The 13,030-nt window shown below is 36.7% G+C and overlaps 1 protein-coding gene across 12 annotated transcripts in view; it reads left to right on the plus strand.

Moving 5' to 3' along the window:
* Reps1 (RALBP1 associated Eps domain containing 1) overlaps positions 1-13,030 on the plus strand; it is a 76,410-nt gene that overhangs the window by 58,383 nt on the left and 4,997 nt on the right. For 6 of the 12 annotated variants that reach the window (XM_074073505.1, XM_020174484.2, XM_074073491.1 and 3 more), the window contains 7 exons: positions 2,072-2,159; positions 3,100-3,201; positions 5,795-5,864; positions 7,314-7,432; positions 10,608-10,672; positions 11,382-11,567; positions 12,494-12,589. In XM_074073505.1, coding sequence (XP_073929606.1) covers positions 2,072-2,159; positions 3,100-3,201; positions 5,795-5,864; positions 7,314-7,432; positions 10,608-10,672; positions 11,382-11,567; positions 12,494-12,589 — 726 coding nt within the window. Of the gene's footprint in view, positions 1-2,071; positions 2,160-3,099; positions 3,202-5,791; positions 5,865-7,313; positions 7,433-10,607; positions 10,673-11,381; positions 11,568-12,493; positions 12,590-13,030 lie in introns of all 12 variants that reach the window. The other 6 variants (XM_074073481.1, XM_020174485.2, XM_020174483.2 and 3 more) reach the window with 1 other exon arrangement.

Below are 13,030 nucleotides of genomic sequence, written 5' to 3' on the forward strand. Positions count from 1 at the left end.
AATATCTTTTTTCTTTTATGGTGGCAAATGTAAATCTGAACTTTGTTCTCCAATCTGTAATTTCACTTTAAAAATTTAGAAGAATGCTCTGCTTTCTCTTAGCCCTCTTGTGTTTTGGTTTGGTTTGGTTTTGGTTTTGGTTTTTTTGGTGGGACTGGGGTTTGAACTCAGGACTTTGTGCTTGCAAAGCAGGTGCTCTACTGCATGAGCCACACCTCCAGTCCATTTTGCTTCACATATTTTGGAGCTGGGAGTCTCACAAATTGTTTGCACAGGCTGGTCTCAAACCATGATCCTCCCAATCTCAGCCTCCCAGGTAGCTAGGATTACAGGTGTGAGCCACCAGCACCCAGCTTGTATTTTGTTTTTGAGCTAGGGTCTCACTAACTTTGCCTGAGCTGGCCTAATTCTCCATCCTCCTGCATCTTCCTTCCAAATTCCTGGCATTATAGGCATGCACTGCCACACCAGGTCTCTGCCATACCTGAATTTCTTTACCTTCTTTTTACACTTGCCTGAAATATTGCCTATCCACAGAGCACACAACCTATAGCCACAGTCCCAGATGATCCTTGGTAAGGATTATTTAAATAAGGGTTTTTAAGTAAGTAAATAAGACCCATTCAGACTAACGGAGACCCACCTAGGAGGAAAAGAAAATTATAGTCATAATGTGGATCTAACATATCTTTCAGGATTAGAAATATTTAAGGAATATTAAAATAAACTAAATTGTGATAATTAGCCATTTGCTCAATAGAATAAAGTCTACGACAAGTTTCAAACTGTTCTGGTAGCACTTAGTGACACCCATTACCCAGTGCAGTGACCTCAGTATATTCTGAGGGCGTTGGTTGTTAGGCTGTGGGAGTTATGATGAAATTGAAATTCTGATGACCTCATTTCCAGAAGCTTGATTTCTTTTCATGAACTGCTTATCAAACAGTTAATAATAGAATTCTTCTGGTAGAATCTGCTTGTTTAGAGTGTATTTAAGTCAAAACACCAGAGAAATTCTAGACTGGTGAGAAATGTAACATGCTCATCTTTGCTGTGATTTATGCTTGACCTTGGGTGCAGAAGAAATTCTGATAAATTCAGCATATGAGGAGAGTTAGCTTGATTGCTAATTATAGCCAGTAAGCTTGGTTTGGTGGTACCTCTGTGAGATATCTATGATATTCTCTAGGAGTAAAAGATGGCAAAGCTGTAGGCAAAGGGTTGACTGGCTAACTCAACCCCCAGGGTATTTGGGAAAGTTTTCACACAAAAAAAGTTAAGTTTCTATGCCAAGCATTGACTGAAGATAGTTAACAAAAGCAGAGAGAATACCATGAGAGGGCTTGTTCAGTGTAAGGATGGTAAAGGGTACACATACACAGGGGCGTGTCGGAGACAAAAGAATGTAGCTGAAACCAGGTTGAGAAGAACTTAGCATGGTAAACTAAGGCACTAAGCTTCATTTTGTAAGGATAAAATAAGCATGTTATAGTGAGAGTCTTAACTATTTTCTCTCAATAAAGGATTCCTTTGTGGAAGTTTTACGCTAAATTTTGAGACAAATCTAAACAATTTGAACTAATCTGTAGAACATATGTATTGTACCTACTATTACAATAAATAGGCATCTAATTATTTTTGTTTTAAAGGTGGAAAAAGCATCAGATTTTCTTGAACAGTGTAGTAGAAATAAGTCTTCATTCTTTTACTTAGTCTTTGAGTTTTCATGAAGTAGTTCATTTTACCTCAAAGTTAACACTTTTATAATTTCATTAAGTCATTTTCACACTTTGCTTTTGAATATTGTCTTGAGCTGTGTTTTTATAAGAAAGAGCATTTTTCATGCAAATCTTTAATCACTCAATTTAAAATGAACTTCAGAAAATCATACTATTCAGCATGTATAGCAAACTTGATTATTGAATAAAATTCTAGAGCTTTCAATGTTACGAAATTTATTTTCATGTCTGCCTTAATGAATGAAAAGATCTATCCACCAGTTTTGATAATTCTGTGATGTTAGCCTGGCATTTTTAATACAAATCATGCATTTACTCCCGCTTTTCTCTAGGATACTGCTATTGTTCATCCAGTCCCCATTCGTATGACTCCAAGCAAAATCCACATGCAGGAAATGGAACTTAAAAGAACTGGCAGTGGTAAGGGAGCTGTGGTTGGCTAGTATTTTAGTTCAGCTTCCAGCTAAAATGCCTAAGTAATTATTCTATGAGGACTCACTTCTTTCATACTTGTTACTTTTTTATTATTATTAGTGGTGATTACTTATTTAGTCTGGTACTATCTTCAGTTGTGTGTGTGCGCATGCACATGTTGTTTATGTTGCAGTTATAAGAGGAAAGTATTCATTTTAAATGATAAAGTTTTAAAATAAGGGCATTTGAAAATGTGATGTGTCTCTAGGTTTTTATGGTCAATATTGTGATTTTTATATTTAAAGTATGTTCAGTCTTTAACTGAAGAGGTATATTTATTTTTTTTTTATTTTATTATTCATATGTGCATACAGTGCTTGGGTCATTTCTCCCCCCTGTCCCCACCCCCTCCCTTACCACCCACTCTGCCCCCTCCCTCTCCCCCCACCCCCTCAATACCCAGCAGAAACTATTTTGCCCTTATCGAAGAGGTATATTTTAAAATAAATTTTGACCATCATATAAATTTAGTAAATTGTATGCTTTACTTGAACTCTTGGAATTTCCCCTTATTTTAGACTAAAAGTTTTAGTTAATGTTTCTCAAATGTAATTTTATTTTTTGTATAAGTCAGATCATAAATTATTTTTATAGCCCATATATGTGGTGTTTTTTTTAATTGTACTACAGGTATAAGATTAGAAAAATGAAAATGCGAAAAAAAAGTTTTTCATTATAAGGCACCTTCTATTATGGCAGATAACAAAAATTCTATACCAACAGGTTTGCATTTGTGTTTTTAAAAAAATGTTATGTTGCCTTATATATCGTGGGTTTACCTGCCACTTCTTTGGAATATCTAAATGAAGTCTTACATCCGAGTTTTAATGAATTTATCAATTCAAATGCCTATATCTTGTATTTTTACCTGTTAATTCTCTACTAGATCATACTAATCCCACTAGCCCATTACTTGTGAAACCATCTGACCTTTCAGAAGAAAATAAAATAAATTCATCAGTGAAATTTGCTTCTGGAAATACTGTAGGTAAGTAAATGATAGTGTCACGTCTCCCATTTGAAGTTTATTAAGTCTGAACTTAGAATCTGGATAATTCAGATGTATAGCTGTTTAGTACTGTCTGCACTGAATAATGTAAAGGATAGTCAAGTCTTTTAAACCTGCTACCCCTTTTCTGAGTAAATGGCCACCCATCATTGCCACCTGCTTCAAGGCAGGCCTCCTGTTCCTCCCTCCCAGCTTGGTCCATTGGCTCTTTCCCAGGAGCACTTTCCTTTCTTTCTCACAAAACATTGGTGATGTATTCATTCAATAAACCAATGTATTGGATACTATGTGCCATATTCTGTTCTAGGCAGTGGTAATATTAGCAGTAAACAAAAGAGAAAAAATCTTTGGCTATATAGAGTTTACATTATATAAGGAAGATAAGAAAAGTAATTCTTATATTAGATGGTAATTAGCTCTATGGATAAAAATAAGGCAGTAAAGAGGAGAAGGAATGCAATTTTAAATAAGGTGATCAAAGAAGGCCTTACTAAAAGATGACATTTGAATTAAAATTTAAAGTGGCTGAGAAGGTGCACTCTGAGGAAAGGATAAGTAAGGCACAGGGAATAGCAAATGTAAAAGCCTTAAACAGGGAATTTGCTTCCACTGGAACAGCAAGCAGACTCCTGGAATAGAAGTAGTTAGCAAGTTTGGCAAGCAGAGGTAGCAATTGGAAGCATAGTAACAAGGAGCTATGTAAGACTTACTTTTTCTGAGTGAGATAAAAAAGGTATTAGACAGATTTGAATGGAGGATTGACATGATCTGACCTTTCTTTTTAACAGGGTCACTCTAGCTTTTCTAGTGATAAGTATTGAAACAGGCAGAGACAGTTAGAATAATTCAGGAAAAGAAGATGTAGCTTGGTCTAGAGTGGAAGCGGTAGAAGTGCTGAGATGTGGCCAGAGTTGGGACTGTGTTTTGTACATTGCATAAGAATAGACTAAAGGGTTTGTTTACCTGTTTAGAACAGGATATAGGAGAGGAGTCAAGGGTGAGTACAGGGGTTTTGGCCTCTGCTACTGGGAGATGAAGAAGGCTGTGGTAAGAGCAGGTTGGTTTGTGGAGAAAGAATAAGAATTTAGTTTTGGAGATCTAAAACTTGAGATTTCTGTTAGTAAATCCGAGTGGAAATATGTTCATTTTAGCATCATTCTTTTACCAGCCAATTTTGTTATTTCACAAGAAAAGGGAAAGGGCTAAGTTTTTAAATGACACTAAATCAAATAGCCAGCCCCTTCAGTTTATAACTCTTGAGAATATGTATAGTATTCCTTCAGAATGTTCCCACAGGTATTTTTTTGTTTTTTAAATGTTTTTATTAGTATGTAATAGTTGTACAGAATGTTTCATTGTGACATTTCCATATATGCTTATAGGGTAACCCCGTTTGGTCATCCCCTCAGTTATTCCTCCTCTTCCCCCTGCCCCGAGAGGTTTTTTTTAAATTATTTTTTATTCCATCACAACTGTTAGTTAATTTCTGGGATTCTAAGACTTTAAAGAAATTGAAATTGAGGTTTTTTTCTCTGAAGGAAAATTGGGGACCTCTGGCTAATATTATAAATTTTATTATTTAAGCAAATTTTATTCCATGTCATATTTTATTTTTCACATTAATACCTTTTAAATTAGTTATCTTTATTTAAAATATTTCTAATTTTTCTTTAATTGACTTTTCCCATTATAAAACAATTTGCACTTTGCAGATATGTAATAAGCAAAACCAAGAAAGTAATTATTCGTATTCTCAATATTTTGCAAATGACTGTGCCTAACAAGTTCATTGTCAACTTTATTCCTCATTCTGTACATTGATAATACAGAGTCAGCAACCCTAATCTGAAAATCCAAAATCTGAACTGCCTCAAAATCCCAAACTTTTTGAGCACTGAAATGACACCACAAAGTGGAAAATTCCACATCTGACCTCATGTGACAGATCATAGTCAAAACAAAGGCACATTAAAAATACTGTACAAAATCACCTTTAGGTTATGTATACAAAGTATATATGAAACACAGATGAATTTTGTGTTTCAACTTGGGTCCTATCTCCCAAGATACTCATTTTATACACACACACACATACACGCATGCTTTTTTTTTTTTTTAATTTGAGACAGGATCTCACTTTGTAGCCCAGGGTGGCCTGGAACTTGTGATTCTCCTGCCTCTAACTCCCAAGTACAAGTAATTAAAAAAAAAACCCAAAAAATGGAAACCTGAAACATTTCTGGCCCTAAGCATTTTTTATAAGGGATGCTCAATCTATAGTTACTTTTTAAAAATAATATATATACTATTTTTTACTTATTTTTAATATTTCTGTATCATTAAATATTTTTCTAGACTATAACTTATTTTGTGTACTGTATAGATATGTATGGCTTGTTTGTTGATATTTAGTTTTTTACAGTTAGTAACACTGGGATGAACTGTTCGCCTATTAGTAATCTTTGAATATCTGATTTGAAGTAAATCTATCACTTATATTTGTTTGGGGTAGATAGAGCAAAAAGTAAAGAAATGATTATTATTAAATAGGATATATCCCATTTATCAGCAGATGGTTACAGTAGTTCAGACTCTTTTACTTCTGACCCAGAGCAGATCGGGAGCAATGTAACTCGTCAAAGGTCAGTATTACTGCCAATAAAAAGTATAAAATGTCTTGATGCATGTTAATATTTAAAATTATTTAGAACCAAGCACAAATTACTTTGTTCTCTGAAGGCTGTTAGGTTACCTGTTGGTTATGTAAAAGACATGTTATTGGTTATTTCTAACTTAAACAGAAAAACGAGGAACCCTGATTTATTTTTTTTTCTAAAAAGAACTGATAATTTCTTTGCAATATAAGTTTAACATAGTCCTTTTCATAGCTAAACCGTGAGAATAGTAAGAGTCTGCTTAAGTAATAAATGTGTGGCCTTATTGCCAGTACCAAAAGGATTTTAAAGCACCATCCAGAAGCACAGTTGAGTTGTGTCCTACCTGCTCACCCCAAAGTTCTATGTTACACATAACCTTATCCTGTGAGATCGGGAGAAGGATAGCCAGAGATTTGTCTGCAGGGGCTTCACCATCCACTAAAAGCTATGTGAAGAACAGAAGCATCTTTGTCCTCTCACTTTTGGCATGTACTGAGTATCCTTTTGTCACAATGCCCAGGTATGAGCATGTAAAGAGAGACTAGTAATGTAAAATTTCTGAAGAACTTACAGAGACAGAAAGCTGCTTACTTCCTTTCTGATTCTTCATGTAGTTCTTCCTGTGTTTCTTAGAGTTCCCAGTCATTTTGGATTTTAATTCTTATCTCTATGTGAATATCAGATTCCCAGAGTCTGTGTAGACCCTTTTCTGACTGTAGGAGACTTTGCTTGCAAAAAAGTGAAAATCTAAGACAAGAAGCTCGAGTCACTTCTAAAGTAAAAATAGGCACCTCGGATAGTTTAGTCAGATTCCAACTCAGCCTACCAAACTCTAAACTTTAATGAGTTGAAAAATAACTATAGCTGAAACCAGACTTTCTCTTTTTCTTAACTAATTTTTCAGACTAATTTTACCTTAACTGAATGGAAAGCATTACACCAATTTTGCAGCCTACCTTAAAATCATGTTACAAGCTGGGCACCAGTGGTTCACACCTGTAATCTTAGCTACTCAGGTGACAGAGATCAGGAGGATCACGGTTCAAAGCCAGCAAATAGTTCTGCAAGACCCTATCTCAGAAAAAATCCTTCACAAAAGTAGGGCTGGTGGAGTGGCTCAAGTTGTAGGCTCTGAGTTCAAACCCCAGTACCACAAAAAAAACAAAAATCATGTTACAATTGCTTCCTTTTCAAAAGTATTAAAATTCTGTGTATAACTTTTGAAAAAAAAGTTATTTGCCAGATTAAATAACCACTTGTTTCAGGTACAACATAAATGGTATCATCTTAATTTATTGTTATACTTATACAAGTACTACTTGAAAAACTGTCATGCTAATAAGGTCTTTGCTGCTTATTCAAGTATGAATGCTTAAAAAGAAAAAAGTTCTAATATCAATAGTATGACCAATTGTAACAAGGTGAATTTTGCAGGTCTCATTCAGGAACATCACCTGATAACACTGCACCACCGCCTCCCCCTCCAAGGCCTCAGCCCTCTCATTCTAGATCATCATCCTTAGATATGAATCGGACCTTTGCAGTCACCACAGGTATGAACTAGAAAACCATAATACATATTATCATTTCATGGTTTGTTCCCCTTGGTACAGGGTCTCACTGTAGCCCAGGGTGGCCACGAATGTGTGTGATCCTCCTACCTCAGCCTCCCTAGTGCTGAGATTACAGGTGTATACCACCACACCTGGCTTGTCATTTAATTTTAAAGTTAATCCAAGACACGTTATCTTTCTCTTTCTCTTAAATACCTTATTTTCAAATATTTGCGAATAAATGTCCTTAAAGTACCTGCTTTCTAATGTTAAAGCCCTAAGTTCTAACCCAGTCCCACCAAAAAATAAATAAATAAATACGTGTTGGTTGGGTGCCAGTGGCTCACACCTATAATCCTTGTTTCTTTGGAAACTGAGATTGGGAAGATTTCAGTTTGAGGCAACCCTGAACAAATAGTTTGTGAGACCTCCATCTCCAAAATAATCAGAGCAAAATGGACTAGGGGTATGGGTCAAGTGGTAGAGTGCCTGCTTTGGCAGCACAAAGCTCTGAGTTCAAACCCAGTCCCACCAAAAAAGTTTTTATTTTTGTTCAGATTAAAGACATTAAATGAGAGGGGATGTTTTTTCATAGTGGCTAAATGTATTTCAGTTCAATAAATGTATTTCATAGGAAGTTTTAAAAACAATATGGTCATTCTGTCAAGGGGTAGCTGGTAGACTTTAATTTAACTGATGAAGGAGAGAGAAGAGTCATGACTCAGATTTTTATGTTTATACAACTGGCAGTGTTGTAATATTGGCAGAAATAGAAAAGGTAGAGTAATGTCAGTTTGGAATGGTGAGGGAAGTGTAAATAATAGTCTACAAGACCTGAGCCAAGAAAAATCACTGTGTGATTTTTTTTTTTTTAGACAAAGCATTTTTGCTAGTTGAGATAAGGATAGCTATACAGAGAGATTCCTAACATTGCTTCCATGCACAAGCTGTGTTACAACCCAAATTGATCCATCTCTACCTGACCTTGTCACTAGTTCCTGATCCCCTTCCCATATTGACCTCTGTCGCTTTAAGGTGTCTGTATTAGCTCCTCTGCAGTAAGGACATTAAACACTTTGATGTTTTGGGTTTCTTACCTATCCCCATACCTACTGTATGTGCTCTCCCCTTAGCATGTGGCCCAAGCCAACCACATTGCTGTATTTGCCCTATCTAAAGTCCGCACATGAGGGAGAACATAGGATTTTTGGTTTTCGGAGCCTGGCTAAGGTTCTCCAGGATGATGTTCTCCAGTTCCATCCTTTACTTGCGAATAATAAGATTTCATTCTTCTTCATGACTGAGTAAAACTCCATTGTGCATAAGTACCACATTTTCTTAATCCATTTGTCTGTAGTAGGACATCTTGGTTGTTTCCATAACTTGGCTATTGTGAATAGCGCAGCAATAAACATGGGTGTGCAGGTGCCTCTGGAGTAACCTGTGTCACAGTCCTTTGGGTATATCCCCAGGAGTGGGATTGCTGGATCGTATGGCAGATCTATGTTTAGATTTTTAAGAAGCCTCCATATTTTTTTCCAGAATGGTTGCACTAATTTGTGTTCCCACCAGCAGTGTACAAGGGTTCCTTTTTCCCCACATCCTCTCCAACACCTGTTGGTGGTGGTGTTTTTGATGATGGCTATTCTAACAGGGCTGAGGTGGAATCTTAGTGTGGTTTTGATTTGCATTTCCTTTATGGCTAGAGATGGTGAGCATTTTTTCATGTGTTTTTTGACCATTTGAATTTCTTCTTTTAAGAAAGTTCTGTTTAGTTCAGTTGCCCATTTCTTTATTGGTTCATTGATTTTGGGAGAGTTTAGTTTTTTAAGTTCCCTGTATATTCTGGTTATCAGTCCTTTGTCTGATGTATAGCTAGCAAATATTTTCTCCCACTCTGTGGGTGGTCTCTTCAGTTTAGAGACATTTCTTTTGTTGTACAGAAGCTTTTTAATTTTATGAAGTCCCATTTGTCCATCCTTTCTCTTAGTTGCTGAGCTGCTGGGGTTCTATTGAGGAAGTCCTTATACCTATTACTTCCAGAGTATTCCCTGCTCTTTCCTGTACTAACTACAGAGTTTCAGGTCTGATATTAAGGTCCTTGATCCATGTTGAGTTGATAATAGTATAGGGTGATAAACATGGATGTAGTTTTAGTTTTCTGCAGACAGATAACTACTTTTCCCAACAACATTTGTTGAAGAAGCTGTCTTTTCTCCATCATATATTTTTGGACCCTTTGTCAAAAATGAGGTAGGTATAGTTGTGGGGATTCATATCTGGGTCCTCTGTTCTGTTCCACTGGTCTTCATGTCTGTTTTTGTGGCAGTACCATGCTGTTTTTATTGCTATTGCTTTGTAATATAGTTTGAAGTCAGGTATTGTGATACCTCCAGCATTGCTCTTTTTGCTGAGTATTGCCTTGACTATTTGCGGTCTCTTGTATTTCCAAATGAACTTTAGGGTAGATTTTTCAATCTCTGTGATGAATGTCATTGGGATTTCAATGGGAATTGCATTAAACATGTAGATTGCTTTTGCTAGTATAGCCATTTTTGCTAAGTTGATTCTACCAATCCATGAGCACGTGAGATCTTTCCACCTTCTGTAGTCTTCCTCAGTCTCTTTCTTCAGGGGTTTGTAGTTCTCCTTGTAGAGGTCATTCACATCCTTTGTTAAGTTTACTCCTAGGTATTTGATTTTTTTGAGGCTATTGTAAATGGAATTGTTTCCATATATTCTTTCTCAGTTTGTTTGTTATTGGTGTATAGAAAAGCTAATGATTTTTCTAAGTTAATTTTGTATCCTGCCACCTTGCTGTGTGATTTAAGAATCATTTGCTTAGAAATGGTAGAGTGTTAGGTAAAAGGGAAAATTTGAAAGTCTTCCTATCTGATGGCTAAAGAGCATATGGGGAGGGGTGGAATCCAAGAATGTACACTATTATGGAAACAGGCAGTTGTTTCTCAAGAGTCTGTCATATAATAGAAGTCTAAGGAAAGTCTGAGATTTTGCCATTAGGTCACATATAGACCATTGTATAAGATATTATCTTCCCTTCACTACTTATCAAGTATTCTTAGAAACGTTTCTCATGAAGTTACATTCATTCACCTGATTCTTCTATTAGCAAAGTGATTGTATAGTTGCTAAAAAGACTTGCATATTCACACAGGACAACAACAGGCTGCAGTTGTCACCCATCCTCCTGCAGTGCCTCCAAGACCTCAACCCTCACAGGTAATTCTCCAATGTTCTCATTGCAAATGTCAGCTGTTACAGTCCTCACAAACAGTGCATCTATGAGGTATCTAATTCTGTTTTACGTCTATTTGTAAGGTCAGGAATCATTCAGTGATTTTCCTTAATGAGCACTTAATTTGGTGAAGCTAAATAAAAATTTCAGTAATTATCTGGATTTTTTTAAAAAGAACCTTAAAAGTGAAGCAGATAATAATCTTGACAAAGGAGGGTTTAGAGGAAAGAACAAAGGATTAGGAGATGTAGATGTCCATTGAGGTCCTGGGTCCAGGAGTGACTCACAGTGTGACCCCACTGTATGTGTTACTACTTTGGTGAAGGAAGTGTTAAGTGACCTCTGGTCTGAATCCCTTCCAGATCAGAATTGAAGTGCAGAGGTATTATAGAATGCGTTTGGACAGCCTTGGTGACTAGTAAATTTAAGGATCACATTGAGATAGTATAAGTAAAATGAAGGAAGTAAGACTTGAGTAGGGACTTGAAAGATCAAGTGGTACTTACTGGAGAGAGGGCATTCCAAACCAAAGGAATGTCATCCACACAAGCATGGAAGGAATGATAAGCAAGTTCATACAACTAGACTGGCAATGTGTAAATATGTAATGCAATCACAAAGGAAAAGAAGGGTACTTTATCATACTGATAATGCTAATAAAATGTTTGTTCCCCTGTCTAAACCATCATGCAGGCACCTGGTCCCACTGTACATCGTCCAGTGGATGCTGATGGCCTATTAACTCACACTAGTACCTCACCTCAGCAGATACCAGAACAACCAAATTTTGCAGATTTCAGCCAATTTGAAGTGTTTGCTGCATCAAATGTAACTGAAGAACAAGATGATCAAACTGAGAAACATCCAGATGTCTTGCCGGTCAGTTTTCAAGGGCTTAGCTAATTTGTGGCAATCTCTCCCATATTACACCTAAAGCCTCTCTGTAAACAGGAACTCCTAAAAAGACAGCTTAAATAAGAGGAGGGCATTAATGAGTAAAATATCTCCTGCTGCCTCCTTTGTATTCTATAGGCCTGTACTTCCTAACTTTTTAATTAGTCCCATTTATAGTATAATGCTTAATAAGAGTCCAGATCTGCATCGAAGTAGGTGTGGTGTGCAATACAATGTGGTCCTGGCTGAAACACCGTTCTGAGGGTTTACTGCTAAGCATCTGAATGTGTGATTTGGTAAGGATTCCTAGAGGATAAGAGGCTGTGGTTATTATAGCTCATTTTCTTTAAATCACTTTAGTTAGGCAAACACACAGAGTACACAATACCAAAATTTAATCTTTGTATTTGAGGAGACCCTGTAGTTGTAGTGATGGTAGTTCTAGAGTTTTAGGGATTTCTGACCTAAATCACTGAGCATAAATGTGGAGTTGGAGGGACCAGAGGAATTAACTTTGCCTGGCCAATTAGGGGAATGGACTGTGCCTAGGGAGGGGTGGGCCTGAGGGCAAGTGCAGGTATGCCCCTGGTACTGGTACTCAAGTTCGGGGTGGATTCTTCCCCTCCCTAACCACAAGAACTTCCCAGCAACCACCTAGAGAGTTGATGCAGTGGCTTCATCCCTCTCCCCTTGCCTTGCTCACAGAGGTTACCTTCCCCCTTCTCTTCCCTTCAGTACTAGAGAAAGTCATTCAACAAGGTTTTTCAAATTCCTTCTCATTCTCATCTCAGATTTCTTGTCAGAATGACCATTTGCTTAACATTTTACTCTGATCTGTTACATACTTTATATTTATACATAATTATATATTACTTGTATGCGGTTAATGGTGGTAATATATTCATCTCTAGGTTGAAAAGGTTTCTGATCCTGCAAGTTCTCTTCGAGTTGCCAAAACAGAGAGTAAAACTGAAGAAAAAACAGCTGCTAGTGCTCCTGCCAATGTGGTATGCAAAAAATCTTATCATACAGATGGCTTGTGCATAGAAAGTTATATGAGAAATAATGTCAGCTAAGCCAGGGATGTTGGCACACGCCTGTGATTCCATAATCCCAGCATTCCATAGGTTGAGGTGGGAGAATTGAGAGTTTAAGGCCAGCTGGGTTACATAGTGAGTTCTAGGCCAGCCTGAGCTACATAGCAAGTCTAAAAATTTAAAAAAAGAGATCAAGAGCACACAGAGAGACAGAATGAACTAGGAATTCTCTAACCAATCCTACTGCAATTTATCTGTGGTATGTTCAGTCTGTCTCAGAACAAAGGCTACCTACATACTGGAGATGATATTCTGTGACCTATGCTACTACAGATTCTCAAAATTTATGTGGTTATTACATTCTTCTAAATACATAAATTAGAACGTTGTAGACCAGATTCAGAAAAATTT

Source organism: Castor canadensis, chromosome 1, assembly GCF_047511655.1.
Source record: "Castor canadensis chromosome 1, mCasCan1.hap1v2, whole genome shotgun sequence".
Taxonomy (NCBI): Eukaryota; Metazoa; Chordata; class Mammalia; order Rodentia; family Castoridae; genus Castor; species Castor canadensis.